The sequence below is a fragment of the Homalodisca vitripennis genome, chromosome 4 (assembly GCF_021130785.1).
Source record: "Homalodisca vitripennis isolate AUS2020 chromosome 4, UT_GWSS_2.1, whole genome shotgun sequence".
NCBI lineage: Eukaryota > Metazoa > Arthropoda > Insecta > Hemiptera > Cicadellidae > Homalodisca > Homalodisca vitripennis.
In genome coordinates this window covers 118,449,745-118,471,572 of record NC_060210.1, presented here as the reverse complement: position 1 = coordinate 118,471,572, position 21,828 = coordinate 118,449,745, and the positions used below count along the sequence as shown (strand labels likewise).

The 21,828-nt window shown below is 34.1% G+C and overlaps 1 protein-coding gene across 2 annotated transcripts in view; it reads left to right on the top strand.

Moving 5' to 3' along the window:
- Positions 1–1,264: 1,264 nt before the first annotated feature.
- The window catches only part of LOC124360004 (E3 ubiquitin-protein ligase HERC2), a 154,667-nt gene continuing 134,103 nt past the window's right edge, over positions 1,265–21,828 (top strand). Inside the window, exons 1-6 of one of the 2 annotated variants that reach the window (XM_046813229.1) lie at positions 1,265–1,435; positions 3,989–4,204; positions 8,267–8,461; positions 16,896–17,115; positions 18,905–19,011; positions 21,503–21,659. In XM_046813229.1, the coding sequence (XP_046669185.1) occupies positions 4,012–4,204; positions 8,267–8,461; positions 16,896–17,115; positions 18,905–19,011; positions 21,503–21,659 (872 nt within the window). In that variant the 5' untranslated portion in view covers positions 1,265–1,435; positions 3,989–4,011. Of the gene's footprint in view, positions 1,732–3,988; positions 4,205–8,266; positions 8,462–16,895; positions 17,116–18,904; positions 19,012–21,502; positions 21,660–21,828 lie in introns of both variants that reach the window. The other variant, XM_046813230.1, reaches the window with a different exon arrangement.

Sequence of the window (21,828 nt, the reverse complement as noted above, 5' to 3'; positions counted from 1 at the left end):
AAATAATACTAAGAGGCACTTATCAACTTGCCAAAAGAAATATTATTATAGTACAATTTACTGTAGGTGATGTCAAATAAATCTTCTTTGTCTTATTGACAGAGTAAATTACACGTGTTGGTAATAACAAAGTAACACCCAATAACCAATAAAATATCTTAGATAATGTATCTTCTAATTTTGTAGCTTTAATATATATTATTTATTTGGAATAAATAGCCCGAAAATTATAGCATACTAGTAACTGATGGAAAAATATCATCTTAATGAAAAATAAATAACAAGTTTAAGAGTATATAATTATAGTAAAACATCGACAGCATGCAATTGAGTGGATTCACTCATTTAGTCACTGAATGAAAACAACTAAAAAAACTAAATCAACCTATAGTCTAGCAGTCAGGTAAAGATTTCGGGGGTTACCTGGATAGTACACCAAAGTTAATGAAATGTTGGGGTATTTATTTGCGGATATATAAGAATGTAGTATGCGAGTTGTCCACCTAAACTTCCCTGTGCCACTTATAATTTTAAACATTCCCAGAGTTCGGCGGAAATTCTATTAACACAAGAAAAAAAAAAACACCATTATGTCACACTAAGTTTCTAAACGATGGGTCTGAGAAGCTATTTTAGACTTACTCACAGACTTAAGATTCTTATTAAGATAGAATCCGCGTTATCATGGCCTCTAAATTTGCAAAGTTCTTTCTTAAAAGTTACAGTTAGCACTAGCGAGTGAAAAAAAAACAGATGGATTGATAATTAGTATGGATGCCATCTTGGCTGACTTTGAAAATAGGAAGGCGTAAAAGTAATAGTAACTTTGTTTTTGATGTTTGTACTACAACTTTTTTATTTTCTTATCTGGCTAATCTCTTAATAGCAATTCCAGAAAAAAAGTAAAATAAGAAGATTTGTTAATCAAGCTTACTCTTTTCTTTCAATACTTGTAAAAAAATGTAAACATATTTATAATAATAGGTAAATTCATTAAGGTTTATTAGCATTAGCCTGTGGACGTCCGGAGGTAATGTAATAAATAGTAAAAAGTTTTGGTATTAATACATTTATCTCTTCTTTTGAGGAAAATATTGTTAATTTTAAACAAAAATAATTTCTTGCAAACCATTAACAACAACCGTTTGTTAATTTAAAAAAGATTAAATTAACATTTTCCAATACGTCTCTTGTTTTTGTTGCTTTATTGGATAGACCAGGTTTCAGCTGATTGTCAACATCTGTCTATCCCGCTGCACAGTGTTAGACGTTAGTGACGTTCTTGGTGTTCAGTTTAGAGTCAGATATTATATTAGTTCAATTTATTGTCCTATCGTAGGATGAAAAATAATGACTTGTTTAATACGGAAACGTTTTGTTTGTCGCATTTGTATTTTTGAAAATTAAAATTGTAACATATTGGTGTAATAAAACAGTAAGTTTTAAGGCGAATGATTACCGAAAACATTTATCCATCAATAGTCTAGTGATATATACTAATGTTATTTGTTTACGTTACTGTTTTTGTTAAGTTATGAATTCTATTAATTAGAGATTCAGCCGGAATCTGCACTTGTCCAAGCAAATCAAATAACCAAGCAGTTTTTAATACAATGTTAAGAAAAACAGACATATGTCTTAACATAGCTTGATTGAGATATTTTCAAAAAGAAAACAAATGTTTTATTAGGATATCCACAGACTCAAGACAACATTGTCTGTATTAAGAAGGTAATAGATATTATCCAGACCCATAATAACTTAACATGTTCATTTTGGCAGTGGAAAACCAGAAATTAAGCTTTCAGCACAGTTACTGGCTTTCAGTGTAAACATACTATGGAACTAAGCATTCCATATATTTTTAAACTTCTAACTTAATACTTAAATTAAGCTACCTGGATGGCAGTTATCTGTAATTTTGGGGATGAAAAGTCTTTAATATTGTTACACTATGTATATGTGTCCCATTCCTGTTTAGATAGAAACTTAAGTTTACAAAACAAGTCAGATATGTCAACGCTGATTAGGGAATAAGTTAATCTTTTAACTTGAAAATTGACAGTACGATAAATTCACCTTCCTCCAGTAACCCAGATGCATACTGACATCTCAACCTGGGGAGACTTTAATAAGCGGCCTACACTCGTTATTCGATTGCTATTATTGAACAATTCGATATAGTTGTATTATTCAACTTTGATATTTAAAAATCATACACAATAAGAGTTATTATAAGTTCCTTTAATAAGAAAAATCTCATACATTACAATTTTAAAAAACATAAATTTAACAAAACCAAATATGGCCTAGACTTAGATATCAAAGAAACCTTACAGTATTTATTTGCAGCTTAATATTAATGAGTAACCGCTTTTGTAAAATGGAGGAAAGAATTCTCCCCATATGTTATCAGGAGCCAAACCCACATGTTGAAGCCACTTAAACAAATCTCGTAACTTGTGAGAAATATCTTACATATTTTCCTCATATTCATTGCCATTTTCAAAGTCTCAAAATATTAGTTTTTTGTTGTTGTTTATTGTTTATATTAAAATGAATATTACTAATAAGTTGAAATCATGTGTTAAATTCAATAAATTGTAATATCTAATTATTCCTTCAGATAAAAACAATCAAACCATTTGATAATAGCAATCGAATAAGAAGTGTAAGCCGCTTATTAAAGTCTACCCCTCAACCTAATACCAATTGAGCATTAGAATCGGTTTAATAAGCAAAATTGATAGCTCACTTGTTAGTCAACTTTGTGGAATGAACCTTCTCTTTTCTGGACAAATGATCAAACTTTAGTTAGTTGGAAAACTTTGTATTAACTAAAGTATTTCCAGGTTTTATTAATAATCTGTCAGATCTTAACTTGTTATAGTTTTATTAGAAATGTTATTTTTATCTTAAATTTGGTTTTCTTGAGCCTAGATAAAAATTTGTGCCATACTTAAAATCATAGATCATAAAATGTAATGGCTGCAGTATAATAAGCAGCCACCAACACAATTGGATGATGATTATCGAATGATATGGAATCATTGATATTCATGACCACCCAAAGGACAAAACAAAATGCCGGACCAAATAATGTAATAAATATTTCAAAGAACAATATGATTTAGCTAGGTTTCAATCTTAGAAATTAATGTTTAAATATTAATATAATTTACAAATTAAAATATAACATAAAATAATATAATTACACAAAACAATAACATTTACTTACCTTATATATTTTCAAGAATAAATGTGACTGATTTTGAAACAAAGAAGACACTACTGTTCTTGGTGCTATTAATCAATAATGAAACACATGATTTTGATTTTATTTCCAAACAGGTTTTTACTTTGAATACATTTTGAATAATGTCGAACTAAATTAATTATTTGGTTTAAAAATGTTAATATAGAGAAACTATATTTTGTATGTAAAAGAAATTAATTTGTTTTTTAGATTGTATTTAAAGTACTCTTTCCATGTAGTGCTAACTACTACTTAATAGGGTAGACATGTTTGATAACATTAAAAACATGCTTGAATGGATCACCACCAATAATCATTTTTCATTGATATATATATAATATATATATATATATATATATATATATATATATATATTCTGCAAGATGACCAGCAATACACTCACTTCTGAGACAGTTTTTAGATTTCTTTGTTTGTAAAAACATTTTGAGCCAATATTTGCATATTCATAGCCAATGTTCCCGTTGTCACTTACCTTCTCTTACATAAACGAAATAGCAATAGCAAGTAATGATGTTTTTAGTCTAAACAAAAGGCTGGTAATGATTAATTATGAATATTTATAGGTCAAATGTCATATTCGATAGTATCGATATTTAAACTCAATAATCACTATCTGCTTGTGTTGGTGGCCGCTTATTATACTGTAAAACAGTTAATAAGTAATAGACTAACTTATATTGCACCATTGAAGATTTTTTTTGTTTTTGACAGATGTGTACTCCATTGTGAAGAAGATGAGTTCAGATTTAGACTTCAACATTCTCACAAACAGCAGGTTTGATGCAAAGTGGTTAAAGATAGACCTACAGGATGCCTTGAAACGGCAACAGTTAGCACAATCCTGGAATGAGCTGATCAAGGACGGAGAGATCTATGGTGACTTCAGTGAGACACTCCTGAATGGGGTCGGAGTGGCAGCTCGAAAAGGTACTATTAACAAAGACTTTAAATTAATTGATTAAATTGTAATGTTATTTTAGACTATCAAGCATGACCAATACCATAGGAGACTATTTACAAATGTTTTTTATGTATATTTTGAGTATTTTGGTACTTTGATATTATCTGGAGGCCACACTGTCCTTATCTACTAATTCTTATTAGGCTATATAGGTACGCAAATATTATATACATATGTATTATAAATAAAAAAAGTTAACATTTACAAGTACTCACATCACGTGTGCTTGGATTTGAATTTGGGAAGACATCAATGAAGCCTGCACTGATGACCACTTGTGGCATACTTGTGAAAGATAGACATTTCTGTTGTAGGGTATATACTTCTGTGAGTTGTGTGAAATAACTAACACACACACGCACACACACACACACACACACACACACACACACACACACACACACACACACACACATTATATGTGTGCAAAAGTGTGAAATATCAATTGTGCATATGTGGCATTAACAATGATTTTCATTCACTGCCCTCACCTTATTTGCTCAGCTTTCCATCTGTAACAACTGTTATAAATCATGGCAAACTGTCTGCAATACGTTGACTGATGACAATTTTAATCAAATACTTAAATGGGCTCCGAATTCTACATGCTCTGTGATATAATTTAGATCATAAAGAGGATTTCGTTTCAAAAATACTACCGATCAAAAAGCATGCAGGCTTAACAATTTTTACCTTCAGGTATTGGTAAAATGAGGGGTCCAAAGTGGGGAGTTGGCTGAAGAGATGCTCAAGCAAAGAAGGGCTATGACTTTAGACTAAAGCATTTAAGTATGGCAACCACATCAAACTACATTCCACATTCAGAAAACAAACAAAAAGCCATCTGAAATGTAATTAACCATGAGAGATGTGCAGAAACAGGGTGTATTCAACCCCCATAGAATTGGTAATAGATAAGAGGTTGATTAACCCTTTGAGTGCCACAGCGTCGCTAATTTTGACGTTACAAAAAGTGCATAAAGTGCCAGCGTCGCCAATTTTGACAATTCGTATTTCGATAATGTTTTATATAATACAAGATTATTTTTGCCAAATAACCAGACAGCTGTATTCAATAGGTTCCAAACTATCAATAAATACGAGTTTTATGTTGTTTCTCTACTATTGTATCTGTGAAACTTATGTTGTTTCGGTACTTATCAAGAAGCCACTATTTTTGGATGTGTTTTCCCTATCGGGGACAAAATAAATTCCCGTATTAAAAACAACTGACTTTATTTTACAAATTTTGGAATTTAAAAGTTATTATGACAATCAATGAAATAAAAAACTATAAGAACAACGTTTCATTATTCGAAAATGTCAGGTCATTCATGTGTCTATTTGGAGACGATTTGGAGATAGGAAGAAGAACAAGAAATACTCATCGAGTATTTTTTTATTCATTATGGAAGAAAGAACTATAATTAAGTTTATTTTGATTTCTGATAAGGAAAACTCGTCCAAAAATAGTAGGCTGTGATAATACCGAAGTACCTGTGTGATGATTCTGTCTTCCAGTCACGCGACGTAGCGGACGAGTACCGTGTTGCGTAATAACCTTTCTTGTTGTTTATGTGCCGATAACCAAGCATTTGAGTAAATACAAAATAAAATAGTAATTTATACAGTATTTTACTGTATTTCTTTACAAAAGTACTGTAGTGATTTGAGTTGTGTCAAAGTGAAAAACGTGAATTTTCAGTGTAAATATTATTAGGGTTATTATTTAGTAAATATAAACTTTTATGTAAATATGTTAGCAAGCATTTATTTCTACATTTACTAATCATATATTTATCATATTTATTTGTGTTATATTGATGTTTTATTAGATTTATTGGGAAAACTATATCATTACTAAGTAATTTCTAAACTTTGACAAATGAAGTACAGTTTATAAAATGTCGGTACCGGGCAGCATTTTGTTAATACATATAATGCCATCTTTTTAAAATTATAGAATAAGATATTACACATGGGTTTTTTTTAGAATTATAATATGGACTTTATCATGGTATAAAGAAAAAAAATCTTAAAAATACTGTATACACTCAAATTAGGTTGAAACTTAACTTTTTATACAAAAGTAAAAATCTTTTTTTATAAATACTGAAAGTTTTATATTTTTATAAATCAAATTTTATTTGTAACGATATGTATCATATTCTGCATTTAATAGGAAAAAAAAAAAACACCAACAAAATGATGGAAATCTGTTTGGTAGTTATTTTACAACAGCTTTTTTCCCAAAAGCTTACAAATATGCGAAAAACAGCGTGGCACTTTATGCATATGCCTTTGGAAAATACCCGTGGCACTCAAAGGGTTAAAGATCCTCTCCTGGTAGCACAACATCTAAATAACCATTTCAGTACAGCTGCAGATAACACCCAGAGTCACTATACAATACCTAATTTAGTAACAGAACCATTGAACTCAAAAATATGCCTGAACTCAACCACAATAAACCCAACCACAAGATCCAAAATATCAAAAGTTATCTCTGGCCTAAAATAAAAAAAAAAACCATCTGGATTAGATGAAATCGCCTCAAAACTACTTAAACTTAGCAAAGAGGGCACACCCCTTCCCCCTGTTAACATACATCAACCTAACAAAGGACTTGGGACCTCAATACCTCAAAACTACAGACCCATATCCCTCTTTCTACAATATTCAAAATAATTGAAAAATCAATGCTTGACTGATTATTGAGTCATCAAATAACAACATCCTCAGTAATCAACAACACGGTTTCCTAAAGGGAAGGTCAGCCACCACAGCTCTGACTAGCCTTGTCGTATACATTATCAATCAGATGGAGGAAGGAGCATCTGTTGCTGGGTTTCCCTTAGATTTCAGTAAGGCATTTGAAACTTTAGACCACTCTCTTCTGATAAACAAAATGAAGAGCAAAGGCAAAGCTTCAAATTGATTTTCTAGCTATCTGGCAGGGAGAGCACAAATAGTTGAACTAACACACACCAAATAATACACTACCCATATAATAGCAAGGACACCTTTACTCCCAATCAATAAAGGTGTACCCAGTAATTTACTTGAAGTTTGTACTTTCTATGTCTACATTTGTCAGCACCAGCATGTTTGCGGGTTCTATGCATGGACCTCAACTGCTCGACGATAAACAAACACACACTAACTTTTATATCATGTATGTGTAGTACTTTGTGCAGTTGTACACAAATAGATTCTATAACAATTTACATATATCAAACCATACAGTTATATGTAAATGGAATATATTCTGGAAGCCCATTTTATAAAGTACCATTTCTATTATTTAAAATCAGAAGGTAGAGGTTCTGACTTGTAGTTTCAAAAAAATGTATTCATTCCTGTGAACCTCTGCAAATTCATTTGAAGTAGCATGATATTCTTAGGTGTTTCCCGAAAGGTTAAACAAAGTTAAAAGTACAGTTCTGATGAAAGTATTTGATTTATTTTTTGGTTGTACTGAACCGACCTTGTGTACTGGCAAAATCGTAGGCTTGTAATGAAAGTTCGTGCATTACAGACCTTTGATACGCAATTCTAGATTGCAGTCTGCCCCACTGTAGTGCTGTATTGATAATTGTGTGTTTTCTTTATCTTTCCAAATCGGATACATATATTCTTCAAACATCACAGAAAGGAAAATAATTCAATCATGACATGATGTTATGTTGACACATCAAAAGACACAGAGTTAAAAACCAAGGAGCTTAAAATAGGTGGTGGCGATGAATTGTCACCGAATTTTTTTCTTATCGCTAGTGATATATTTTGCTAGGTCATCGTAGCTTTGTGGCATTTTCTGCCAATACAGGTGTTGATAATAAACTGTCACTGTTGCAATTTGTGTAAGGGTTAAATACAGTGTAAGGGTACCATAGAGTTGTTTATTAGGTTTGAAAATGGACTAGAGAATCAGAAACTTTCGGCCGAGATTTGAAAACTGGTTGTGAGTGGCCACACTCTGACTGTGTAAAGCATTGGGGTACTTAAAATACTACTAATGTCCTCAGGTCACAGCGGCCACTACTACTGCGGACTTCGTGTCCTGAGCTGTGCCTGCTGCGATGGTATCTGCGGACCTCAGAGAGGCTGTAACTGCGGTGCCTGCCAACAACTGGATCAGGAGGAAGTGTCGCGTGCCCAGACTCACAAGGCACAGCCCTCATCCCAGTTCCTGGATAGATGGGAGTGGGCCAACACACATTGTGAGTAATCAGATCTATTTTTGTTAATGTCTGTCTTTTCCAAGTTTATCAGTATCTAGTCTGATTCCGATAAAGTTCAAGCAATAATAAATTTATTATATTCTATACATTGAAGATAATAATATTGATTCATTTTTGTGAAATTTTAATGATTTGCAAAGTAATTTATACCCCCATCATATTTTTAAAGAGCGTTCATTTTTGTTTACATATAATACCTGCTGTATGGAGCTTAGGAGCTCCGTCTGGCAGGGCTCTCTGTCAATCACTTCTCATGCATTTCTAAAAACATTACGCATGATAGACTATAAATAATGTACTTACATTTTTTGATAAAATAACATTAAGTATTTTATTTGTGATTACAAAAAAGTATTATAATTTGGCTAACTATTTTATTAAATTAGAGCAATTTTATATTTGCATACTATTATTAACCCTTTCCGAGCCAATGACGTTACTAGACGTCATGCCTAAACTAGCGCTAAAAGCCAACGACGTCCACTTACGCAAAATCAATTAAAAAAAAAAATTAATTAAAAGCATTTCTGGGTAACAAACTTAGTAAAAACTGTTAAACAAGGGACAACCGTTCGTATCTATTTTGAAGGTCACGGCTCTTGTTCGAGCGACAAAATAGCGGGCGGCCGGATGTTCATAGTCTCCCGCAGAGCCAACGACGTCTACTGACGCGCGCTCAGTCTGCCTGTAGCCTTCCGTGAGGTTAGATGTTTATTCGCCCTTCCACTTTCGATCCGAATATTTATATTTTCAATTTTGATGTTAATCAATATTTTTAACCCTTTGCACGCCAACGTACCTATATTACGGCCGTCGGCTACTCAACTGAACATCGCCAACGGCCGTAATATAGGTACGTCACGTTTTTCGCCTGTAATTTTCTTATAATTCATCTGATTGCCGCGAAATTTTGACTAATCGATGGTCGATTAGTTGCTTTGAAACCACAAAGTTGTTTATTCCTTTATGGACTGTTTGTTTGGTCGTATTTGAGCTTCGCAGCTGTTGGATTGTTTGGTCGAGAGTGAGGTTATGTTCGTGAATTGCTGTGCGTTGTTTACGTTTGTATTTCTCTCATTACTATTGTTGCTAGGGCATTTTTATTATGCCCTTTTTATTAGATTTATTGGTACTTTGGGATTATACTGACCACACTCGTACCTTATTGGTACTTTGGAATTATACCGACCACACCCAGACATGAATCGTTATTTGACATTTTGCTTCTACTGATTACTAGATTAGCGTAGAATAATATTTCGTCAATGTAAAACAGGAATTGTCTTATTGCAAACCCCTCCCCATCCTCAGACAGAGGTCAAAGTCGAGCGGTCTAGTAGATAACGTGATTGCAGAGTCTCGCCGCCGGTCAGCTGGTGCGTCGCTTTGTTGTACTTCCGTGTTTTACCCCTACATTTCTACAAACACAAAATTTAACAAAAACAAACATTACCAAACAAAAACTAAACTCTTTATTGAAAAAAACACACAAAACTTGTTTTTATGTACCATGCAAAAAACTTAAATAATCATGTGATACCGCGCGGCCTGCCGTAATCGGGATTCTTGAGAAAGATAAGATAACAGCGACAACAATACCGATCACAATACCTGGAAATGCTTGTTGATTGATGGAATGTTAGTTCTGTTACTCAACTACATCGTTTTATAACGTTCTAAGTTTATTGAAAAAAGTTTAAGCGTTGTGGGCATATAACGGAATCTGACCCCATTAACAGTTGATAATCGTTGTAAGTTTGTAATTTTGTAATTAAAGAGTTTTTTTTTTTCGTTGTATCATGTTTGTTCCTATAAATTGATAGTTTTGTGTTCTTCATACTGGTATGGTCGGTATAATCCCAAAGTACCGATTTATTTTAGTATAGTGTCAAATATTGATTTGTGAATATAGTGTAACATTACATACACCGTCCATGCAACTTACAAAAACTGTGCCCGTGTCACATTTAGTGAAAAACATCACAACTGGACTTCTATATAAGATATGCTTTTGAAATTTTGTAATTAGGTTAAGGGGTAGATATAGTTGACTAGGATATAACAGGAAATCAGCAAAAATATTTTTTGAAACCTCTTATATGTGCTAAAAAAAACTTTTTTGAAAATTTTAATTTTTTTTTTCTAAATTTTTTATTTTGTTATAAGTTTAAATTACTTTTATGCCACTAAAATTTACCAACTGAACACGGGCTTTTCATAAGCAAAATAATGGTAAAGAAATCATCAATATCTGTCCAAAAATAAAAAAGTTATGATACATTTTGTGAAAGCTTGCAAAACTGCTGAAAATGCCCTTGGCGTTTCTGGGTAGTACTTTTGGAAAATAGGCTGGCGTGCAAAGGGTTAATCAATGTACAGTGTAGTTTATGTATTATTATCGTAATGTAGGGCTTTATTGTCAAGTTCTTTTTTTAGTTTCATTGCTTTTATTTAATTTGTATATATATATATATATATATATATATATATATATATATATATATATATATTTTTACTATATTCTTTATTTATTTTCTCTAAATAAAAATTACTATATGCTTGTTTTTTGTCAAATATTACAATAATTGTGTTCAACTATTGTTAATTTTATATATAAACACATAGAATGTCAAAATTAAATTTTTTCAGTGAAATTATGATTTTACCATTTTTTTGGTGTAAATTAACAATAAAGAAAGAAAAAAATATATATAGTGTCATTTTTTTACCTCTTATGTTATAAGAATTCTAAAAAAAATTGGTTTTGGTATGTGGGAATTTTCTTATTTTAAGATGTATGGCTCTTGGGAGTAGTTTTAGTTATTTATTTGTGGCTCGCTAAGGGTTAACCATATTGTTTCGTACCTTATTCATGTTTTATTTTTGTCTATTAGAGAATTTTCATTGATTAGTAATTCTAATGTTGGTAATTATTTAGTATGATTTTAACAGTGTTTAGCATTATAAGTTGTATTGTTACTTTTGTAACTATCAATTTATTTCATGTGTTTAAACTACCCGCATTAAAAAGTATTGATAACACAATTACAAAATTGTCGGCCCCCTTGAAATTTTTACCATAAATGAAGAAGTTTAGTTAAATAATAAGTATATATTAAAATAGGCACTATAAATATATTAAACGTACAATAATTATCAATACATTTTTTGAATTCCTAAATTATGAGTACTGATTAAATAATGCACAGGATTAAGTATAGTGTTAAAACGACTAAAATGATACTTTTTAGTTGAATAAGGTAAATGAACGCTGTGCGGATGAATTTATACTGGGGTAGAGGAGTGGAGTAAGTATAACAGCATATTTTTGAAATGGCTAGTTCAAGGAGTTCGCTCGAATCTACCCCCATTTCCCTCGTACCCCTCACTACACCACACGTGATCTCCCTACAGTAATACCTAGCATTTCATCACTGACTATTAGTGTTGGACTGATTGTGGCACATGTACATCAGTTTACCATTTTTATAGGTTATTTTGGTGGCATAGCAATAATGCTAAAGATGATGGAAAAGCTCACGACTATTCTTAGAATAATCATCAAATCAAATCAAATCAAATCAAAAATATTCTTTATTACATGTTCATCAAGAACAGAAATGGTGTCAGTTTTTACAATGATGTTGTACATAACTTGTTAAAACTTATTGAGATTTTTTTGGACAGTCTATCCATGTTGAAGGAACTCATTTATGGTGTAGAAAGGCCGTTCGGCCAGCCAGCTGTGGAGTCCTATCTTCAATTTAATCCCATTTCTTGATCTTAGGTTTCTGGGCAGTCGATTGAGGAATTTAATTCCTGTATACGTTGGTTTTTTCTCATATTGAGCTAGGCGGTGTGCTGGAAGACTGTAGAGTTGTGCGTTGCGGGTGTTGTGCGTGTGTATATCAGAGCCCCTTGTCATGTTTTGTCCATCAGCATGCATGACTGTTTCTTGTATGTATAGGTTGATGATAGTTAGGATTCCAAGTGACTTGAAAGCACCTCTGCAAGTGTCCAGTCTCTGTAGTTCCAGCCAGGATTCTGATGGCCCTCTTTTGTATTAGCAAAATTCTTTGGATGTTTGTTGCAGAGGCTGCTCCCAAACAGCAAGGCCATACCTTAGATGGGTCTCAAAGAGTGCAAAATATGCTGTTCTTGCTGTAGTTAGGTCACTTATGGCTTTGATTTGTTTGATTGCATAAACACTGGGAGTTCAGTTTTCTACAAAGGTTGTCTATGTGTGTGGTCCAGTTTAACATGCTGTCAAGGTTAGGCCCAGGAATTTTACTTTGTTTTCCATAGTGACACCTGGAATCTGTGGTACCTCTTGATTAAGATATCCAAATCCCATTTGGCTGGTTTTGGTGGGGTTGACAACCAAAAATCATTGTTATGGCAGTACTGGTAGGCTGAATTTAGGGATATGTATGAGTTGATAACTAGGTTCTCAGGTGTTTTATCACTTAACAGCAGGGTGGTGTCATCTGCATACATTATGGTACTGCAGTAGGTCCTGTAGATGTTGGGGCATATCATTGGTGAATAAGATGAAGAGCACCGGTCCCAAAACGGAGCCCTGTGGTACTCCTCGGGTTACCGGCAGCATGCTGGATTGGATATTTGTCGTAATATTTTTGGTTGTGTGTTGTAGTTCTACCAGTTGTTGTCGTCCAGTCAGGTAGCTTTTAAACCAATTCTTTAGCTGTACCACATATGCCTAGGGCTTCAAGCTTCCTGATGATGAGACCGTTGGCTCAGGCAATCGAAAGCCTTAGAGAAGTCCAGGAAGAGAGCAGTTGAGAGTTTTCTTTCTTCGAGGTCATCCTATCACAGTTTCTATTAGTTTTATCATTGCAGTTGTTGTTGACTTGCCCTTTGTAAAGCCGTGCTGTGTGCTTGTAAGTAGTTGTTTTCATTGCAGTATGTCATTAGCCTTTTAAGAGCTATTTTCTCACAGAGCTTGAGAAGGTTAAAATGAGGGAAATTGGTCGGTAGCTGCTGTCTGTTGCTGGGCATCCTTTTTTGTACTTTGGATAGACCTTTGAGATTTTCATGCCTGTTGGGAATTGACCTTGGGCAAATGATTTGTTAAATATTATTTCCAGTGGGGCATAGAGTTCATTTACACAGTGCTTTAAGAGCTTAGATGATATTTCATCGGTCCCAGAGGAATTCTTTGATTTTAGGTTTCTTACAGCGTCTTTTATTTCTGCTTCGTTTGTGGGGGCCATAGAGGTCAGTGTGTGATTTGTAGATCTTGGTATACGGCCCATTGTCACTACACCTGTTTTGATCATTTTCCAGAGTTTGGTCAGCAATATTGGTGAAAAATTCGTTCAGATGGGCTGCAATTTGCTCTGCATCATCGACCATTTTGCCATCTATCCGCAGTTTTATTTCAGATTTTTGCGTTTTTCTGACTCTCACATTATTAATAATGTTCCATATGGCCTTTGATTTATTGTCTGCATTGTTGATGTAATTTTCAGATGCTTGTTTCCGTAGAGATCTGAGCCTTAGGTCATAGGATTTCTTTGATTTCGGCTGCTTTCTTTTTGTGATTGTCATCACCTGTCACATTGTATTGCTGCAGTCTCTCCAGGTAGTTGTTTTTTAGCTGCAGTGCTTCTTTATCCGAAAACAGTTTTGGTTTAGGTCTAGGTTTGGGTCTTTTCCTTATCTTTTGGGCATGCTGTGTTGAGTGCCAGTGACAGTTTTGCGTTGAAGATGTTGTATGCTTCTTCTGCTGATAAGGCATGCATGACAGGTTCCCAGTCCTCTTGCTGAAGAAGGGCTTTAAGTTCATTTAGGTTTCTGTGATTTAAGCACACCTTTGTAGGATCTGTGGCCTTTGGGGTTGTTTTTGTGGATAGAATTTTGCAAGTTTGGGCAGTGTGGTCTGAGAGTCCAGTGCTTATTACATCTGTGATGATGTCTGCTGGGTCAAGATTGGTGCATAAGCAGTCAATTGAGGTTTCCCGAGTGAGGGGTTATTCTGGTAGGGGGCAAGTCTATCCTTGTCATGTCATGAAGAGCGAGTATTTCATTCAGCCTTGCTGTATTCCTGTCAGGTTTCATATTATCAATATTTATATCTCCCATTACAATAAGTGGCGAGCTCTCGGCTTTGGTATCTTCCAGTGATTGTGACAATATGTTCAGTGCATCATCAATGTTACTGCTGGAGATCTATATATTCCCATTACTTGAATAGTGAAGTTTTTTATTTTAATCTTGACAAGTGCCAGTTTCACACGTGAGTTCTTCACAGAGCTGGTGTATCTCGATTGATTCAGTATGTGCTCCAAGCCCTCTACGACATAAATAGCTACAACACCGCCTTGTTTGTGGACTTCTCTGCTATAGTGGGGCTCTTAAAGTGTAGTACGGAATTTGAAAATTTTCTTCAATTTGATCTTGTTTTTAGGCCATGTTCTGAAAAGATTAGTATCTCAGGTTTTGTTTCTTCTATTATATGAAGGAGTCTGTTTTATTTTTTTGGAGATTCCTTGAATGGTTTTGATGGAGAATAGTTAAGGTGGAGCAGTTTTTGGCTGTTCTATGTCTAAAAAATTTGAGCTTGTCTTTAAATCCTGTAATATTGACGTTTGCGGTGCTCTTAGTTTCAATGTGTGAGGGTGTTATGTCTTGGGCTTTTGGTGGAGTCTGTTGGATGGTGACCCGAGGCACAGATGGTGAGGCTGGGGAAGTGCCGTCAACAAGCACTGACAAGTCACTTTTTTCTCCTTTGTGCTTGTGATCTTTCATCATGCATTCTCTATAGTACTCTATATGCTTTACAAAGAATGCTTCATAAGAGTCCCTCTTTTGGTTTTATTATGGCGTCTTTTGGGGGTTTCTTGGTCCACTGTACTTCAGAGTTGAGGGGTTTCAATTTTGTTCGTTGAATGGTATTGGTTTTTTGCGTGGCTTTTTACACCACTTGCAAAGAAACACTGTTACAGGGTGCTGTTTGGTGCCACCTCTCTCGAGTCGTTTACCTTTTGATTGCAATTTTTTTATGTTGTCTGAAATCTGGGACATAGTTATTTGATGTTTTTTACATCCACCAAACGTCTGGGGTTTGGTCCGCAGTCGACAGTCTGGGTTTGCAGATGTGTTTTCAATTGTTCGACAGTCCTTTCCATTCTGTCTTGCCTCTGCTTTAGTTGGGTTAGCTCTGTCTGTATAGAGTTTGGATTCAGAGTTAGAGTTGATGGGATATTGGTTGTTTGAGGAGAGTCCTGTCTGAGTTTCACTTTGTGAAAACTGTTTAGAATTATCATCCAGCTTCTGTAGTTGTCTATTTAGTGAGATGATGATGTTGCCTTGTTTTTTAATTTTACTTTCAAATTCCTCAATTAGGGCTACTTGACTTTTGTCATGGTCTTCAAATATCTTTTGTATGTTTGCAAGCTGATCTCTTCCTTTTCCGACTTGGAGTTCTGTGTCTGCAATTTTTTGCTGCAGATGCTCAAGCTTTGAGATGTAGTTTTCCTCCTTTTGTTCATGTTCTTCAATTAACGCTTCAAGGCTGGCGAGCTGTTGTTTAAGTTTACCGTTCTCTTCTGTCAGTAATTTGTTTTTCCTCTAGAAGCGCGGCTCCTATTTTGGCAGCCATTTGAAGGTTGTTTTTCATCGTCCTCCAGGTTGTTTTCAAGCAAACTCCTCTCTAGTTCTTCCATCATCATTTCTTCATTTATCATTAAAATTCTTTATAAAAATAAAATTTCGGTTAAATTTGTATGCACTTGGGACTGATCAATTTCACTTTCAGAGTAACTCTGAAAAACATGCTTCTTTGATGATGAATTTAGATTCTCTGTGTTAATAGTTTTGAATGGGCATAGATCTACACTAAGGTATAAGGAAAGAAACTAGGCTAGTCACTGAAGTTTGGAACCTATTGTTCGTATAACTAGTAGGCCAGAAAGAATAATCTGAAATAAACTTAAGTCAATTCACAACATTAACCAGTAAGTTTAAATTACAAAAATAACAAAATTTACAGTAAGCATTCAATTTACTTAAGCAGTAGGTTACAACTTTGTTGCATAAGAAAAGGTACATGTTATTATGACCACCAAAATGGATAAATGAAACAAAAAAAATATTTTGTCATTAATGAGTACATTAAGATTTAAATACTCATGTTTTCTTCCAACCGGCTAAAAATGAAATTCCTTAATAAAAAATATATAAGATCCAAGATAAGTGAGATACGTTATTGATGCCTGTGTCGGTTATTCATGCCGTTTTGATTTTCCTAAGTTGGTGTCTTATTTATGAATTTAATTTTTTACTAGTTGTCTGTTTTAACTACAGTTTTTAGTATACCTCTCTCTACAGTTAGTACTAAAATAGAAATCCAGAAAAAGCCATTGTTCCATTATTGGATTGGTTGCTACAGCTGTGAAGGAGCTAGAGGCGTGTGTAGAGTCGCTAGCACACGAGCAGAGACAATTGTGCGAGAATGTGGCTGGTAGCACATTGTCTGTGTGCAGACTTCGACAACGGCTTGCTGTCACGTATCGGTACTTCTTAGCCTTGGGACGCCATATCCCGGCTGATGCTACCAAGTCAGACACCGGTCCACAGCCTACACACCCACCTACTACAACCAAAAAGAGGTGAGATTATAATTTATTAATACTAGGCGGGTTTTCAGACAAAATAATCACATGAACTTTTCATGCTAGGTGTCAGGTTATACTAATTTATAATTGGTCACTGTTGGTGACCACTTTTTTCTGCGAACATGTTTCAACCCACTCCTAGTTGTGTTTTTAATAAATAATAATCCAGTCATAATAGCATTCAGTTTTTAAATGCACGCAAACAGACTAATTGTTGAAATTACAGTATGGTTGTGTATTGTTTGACGAAAATATTGTTAATCACAAGACTTGCTGAGAGATATTTAAAGTTAATTGTCTAAAGTAATTCATATACAATGTGATATAATGTTATAAAAAATAAATAGAACTGAACTCAATATTCACATTATAATCCATCTCATTGTTAAGAGATAATCGTATGAGGTCTATCCAGTAAATACGTGAACTTAGCTAGCGGCCATGATATGGACTGTAGTCCCACCCATCTAGTTGCCTGAGACCAATGAGCTGTCAGTGCTTTGCAGATCATCGGAATTGTGCTTATGGTACTAGTTATGTTACTTTCTGTTGTCATTGTTGTTACTGTTTATCGAAAATGGAAATTAGTGAAATCACGGAACGGATTAACATCTAATTTTCGGTGATGTGCGATAAAAGTTATTAAGAAATTACTGAAATAATGATAGCTGTTTACGGTGATAATGCTGTGAAGAAAACATCTGTTTTCAAGTGAATAAAGCATTTTAAAGATGGCCGACAAGACGCCACAGATGGTGCATGGCCGGGACGACCTTCAACAACCACCTGTGTTGGTTTCCCAACATTGATCGTGTGGGTTTCTTGTCCTTACTGATTGTCGAAAAGCTCTGAATAATAGCTGATAAACCGAATTTAAGAAATTAACTGTGCACCTAATTTAACGGAACATTTTTGTTTGAAATGATTTGTACAAAAATCATTCCCAAGCTGCTGATACCAGATCAAAAGTTGAAAAGAATTAAATATATGAGTATGATTTTATGAGTATGACATTGAACTAAAGTTGTAAAGCAAGGAGTTGAAAGTAAAAGACGAACCTTGGACCAAAAAACAAGAAAATAAAAGTCATCAAAGCTCCTGGTTTTTTTTTTGCATTGTTCATCTTGAATTTCTTCCTGAAGGATGAACAGTAAATGCTGAGTTCTACCTCACAGTTCTTAAGTGATTGAAAGATTCTGTGTGCATCGTTTGCAACCAAATTTGAAGGATCTTGGATGGATCCTTCACCATGACAATGCAACTACATATTCAGCATTGTTCACCAGTTAATGGTAAAAATTTCAATCACCATCCTCTTTATTCACCAGTACTAGCCCCCTGCGACTTTTTCCTACTCTCAAAATGTAAAAATGTGATCAGGGGTCATCACTGGGAAGATTTGAAGACAATAAAGCAAGAAACGACGAAGAAACTATAAAGCATAACTGCTGAGGACTTCCAAGGGTGCTTTAAATAGTGTAAAAGAAGATGGAATAAGTGCATAGTAATGAATAGAAAGTACTTTGATGTAGGTACATTGAAAGGAGACAAAATCAATTTAGACTAAACTTTGCAAAATAAAATGTTTATGGGGTCGGTTTGTGTATTTACTGGACAGACCTCTTCCAAAAAAATTCATTAAAAAATTACAAATGACAAATTACAAATGACAAATTACAAATTACAATGACTGTAAACTCATTGAACTTTTATAAAATATTCCTTAAAGTATTATTTATTCTATGCAAGTTTTGTTAATTAAACAGACCTGTTATGCTTCCAGTGTTAATAAACTGGCTTCTGAGAATGCATCGCTTGGATTGGCTCGTGTTGGCACTCGTGCAGCACTCAACTTCTCATTTGCGTTCCTGCGAAGAGCTTGGAGATCAGGTACATCAAAATGATCGTGTTTGATTTAAGCAATGGCAGTTTGTGGTCTTGACACATATCATGGAGATAGAATCAGTTCTTATAGTATAGATAGTCTCTTGGTATCTAATAGTTAGCACTGACAGTTTGTGGTCTTGACACATATCATGGAGATAGAATCAGTTCTTATAGTATAGATAGTCTCTCGGTATCTAATAGTTAGCACTGACAGATTGTGGTCTTGACACATATCATGAAGATAGAATCAGTTCTTATAGTATAGATAGTCTCTCGGTATCTAATAGTTAGCACTGACAGATTGTGGTCTTGACACATATCATGGAGATAGAATCAGTTCTTATAGTATAGATAGTCTCTCGGTATCTAATAGTTAGTATTGACAGTTTATGGTCTTGACACATATCATGGAGATAGAATCAGTTCTTATAGTATAGATAGTCTCTCGGTATCTAATAGTTAGCACTGACAGATTGTGGTCTTGACACATATCATGGAGATAGAATCAGTTCTTATAGTATAGATAGTCTCTCGGTATCTAATAGTTAGTATTGACAGTTTATGGTCTTGACACATATCATGGAGATAGAATCAGTTCTTATAGTATAGATAGTCTCTCGGTATCTAATAGTTAGTATTGACAGTTTATGGTCTTGACACATATCATGGAGATAGAATCAGTTCTTATAGTATAGATAGTCTCTCGGTATCTAATAGTTAGCACTGACAGATTGTGGTCTTGACACATATCATGGAGATAGAATCAGTTCTTATAGTATAGATAGTCTCTCGGTATCTAATAGTTAGTATTGACAGTTTATGGTCTTGACACATATCATGGAGATAGAATCAGTTCTTATAGTATAGATAGTCTCTCGGTATCTAATAGTTAGCACTGACAGATTGTGGTCTTGACACATATCATGAAGATAGAATCAGTTCTTATAGTATAGATAGTCTCTCGGTATCTAATAGTTAGCACTGACAGATTGTGGTCTTGACACATATCATGGAGATAGAATCAGTTCTTATAGTATAGATAGTCTCTCGGTATCTAATAGTTAGCACTGACAGATTGTGGTCTTGACACATATCATGGAGATAGAATCAGTTCTTATAGTATAGATAGTCTCTCGGTATCTAATAGTTAGTATTGACAGTTTATGGTCTTGACACATATCATGGAGATAGAATCAGTTCTTATAGTATAGATAGTCTCTCGGTATCTAATAGTTAGCACTGACAGATTGTGGTCTTGACACATATCATGGAGATAGAATCAGTTCTTATAGTATAGATAGTCTCTCGGTATCTAATAGTTAGCACTGACAGATTGTGGTCTTGACACATATCATGGAGATAGAATCAGTTCTTATAGTATAGATAGTCTCTCGGTATCTAATAGTTAGCACTGACAGTTTGTGGTCTTGACACATATCATGGAGATAGAATCAGTTCTTATAGTATAGATAGTCTCTCGGTATCTAATAGTTAGTATTGACAGTTTATGGTCTTGACACATATCATGGAGATAGAATCAGTTCTTATAGTATAGATAGTCTCTCGGTATCTAATAGTTAGCACTGACAGATTAGTCCCATATCCCTTTGTTACAGCCTATTAAAACATTGTAAGGAGGCCAATTTCAAAGTGTTGGATGTCTTAGAAATATGTAATAACAAAGCATAATTATAAAACAAAAAAAGATGTAATCGCTGAAAGTGCTTTTGATTACTACTATTTACCTTTGAATAATAGACATTATTTTTGGATTAAGAAAACTTTTTTCACTGTCATGTAATTAATGGCATTTTAAGGCGGTAATCAGAAAAGACTAGGCTGAGAATGGAAATGTGGTTCCTAACTTCATTAGTGTTTGTGAAAAACTTTTCTTTCAATAAATCAGAAAGTAATTAGTATATTTTTATTACGTAAAAAATATATTTTTTTCAATGCTAAGATTTGATTTTAAATGTCAGTAGAGACATTAACTGACTTGGGACAAACACAATAGTAGCTAGTTGCGTCAACTGCAGTAATTCTTAAAATTTGAGTGAATGAGCTGTCGTTAAGCAATTTATGTGTTTCTTGTGTCAATGTTGAAGAAAAGAGAATCAATGGAATGTGTTACACATAGTCACCATGAAAACCACTGCAAATGTTCATGTGCACAGGTGGCAGGTTCAAATGGCAAGAAAAATGTAACAAAAAGTTTCCAATTTTAAAATTAAAATGCTAACTATTTACAAGTTTTTTTTAAATTTACTGAGTCATATTAAAAAATATTAATGTTCTTTTATAAATATTATTTCAAATTTGAATAGCAGTAAATAAATACATACTTATACTTGTGTGTATTGGACAGGCAAGATATTCGGATTCAGTTGCATAAGTGCAGTTTTGTAACTAGAAAATAGTTGCACTATTAGTTACCCTCGCCTTTGTTAGAGCATAGTTTAACACTGCACTCCTAGTATTGTGTTGATGCTCTCAGGGGAAGATGCAGACCTCTGCAGTGAACTACTCCAGGAGTCCCTCGCGGCCATGCAGTCGCTGCCAGTGGCCACGTTGTTCGATGACTCGTCCGTCTCTCCTGTCTGGATGGAGGTGGTTGACCGATCTGCCAAATTTCTCAAACAAGTTGTATTAGGGTGAGTCAAAATGCCTGGATATGTACATAGGCATAAGAGCATTAACTAGAGAGAGTATTAATCTAGATAGCTCAGTTATAAATTCTTCCGTATCCCTTTGAGGACTAAGGACTCATCTGTCAGCCCATTGAGGTGTCGATGATAAGAAGCTAAAAATGATAGAAACTGT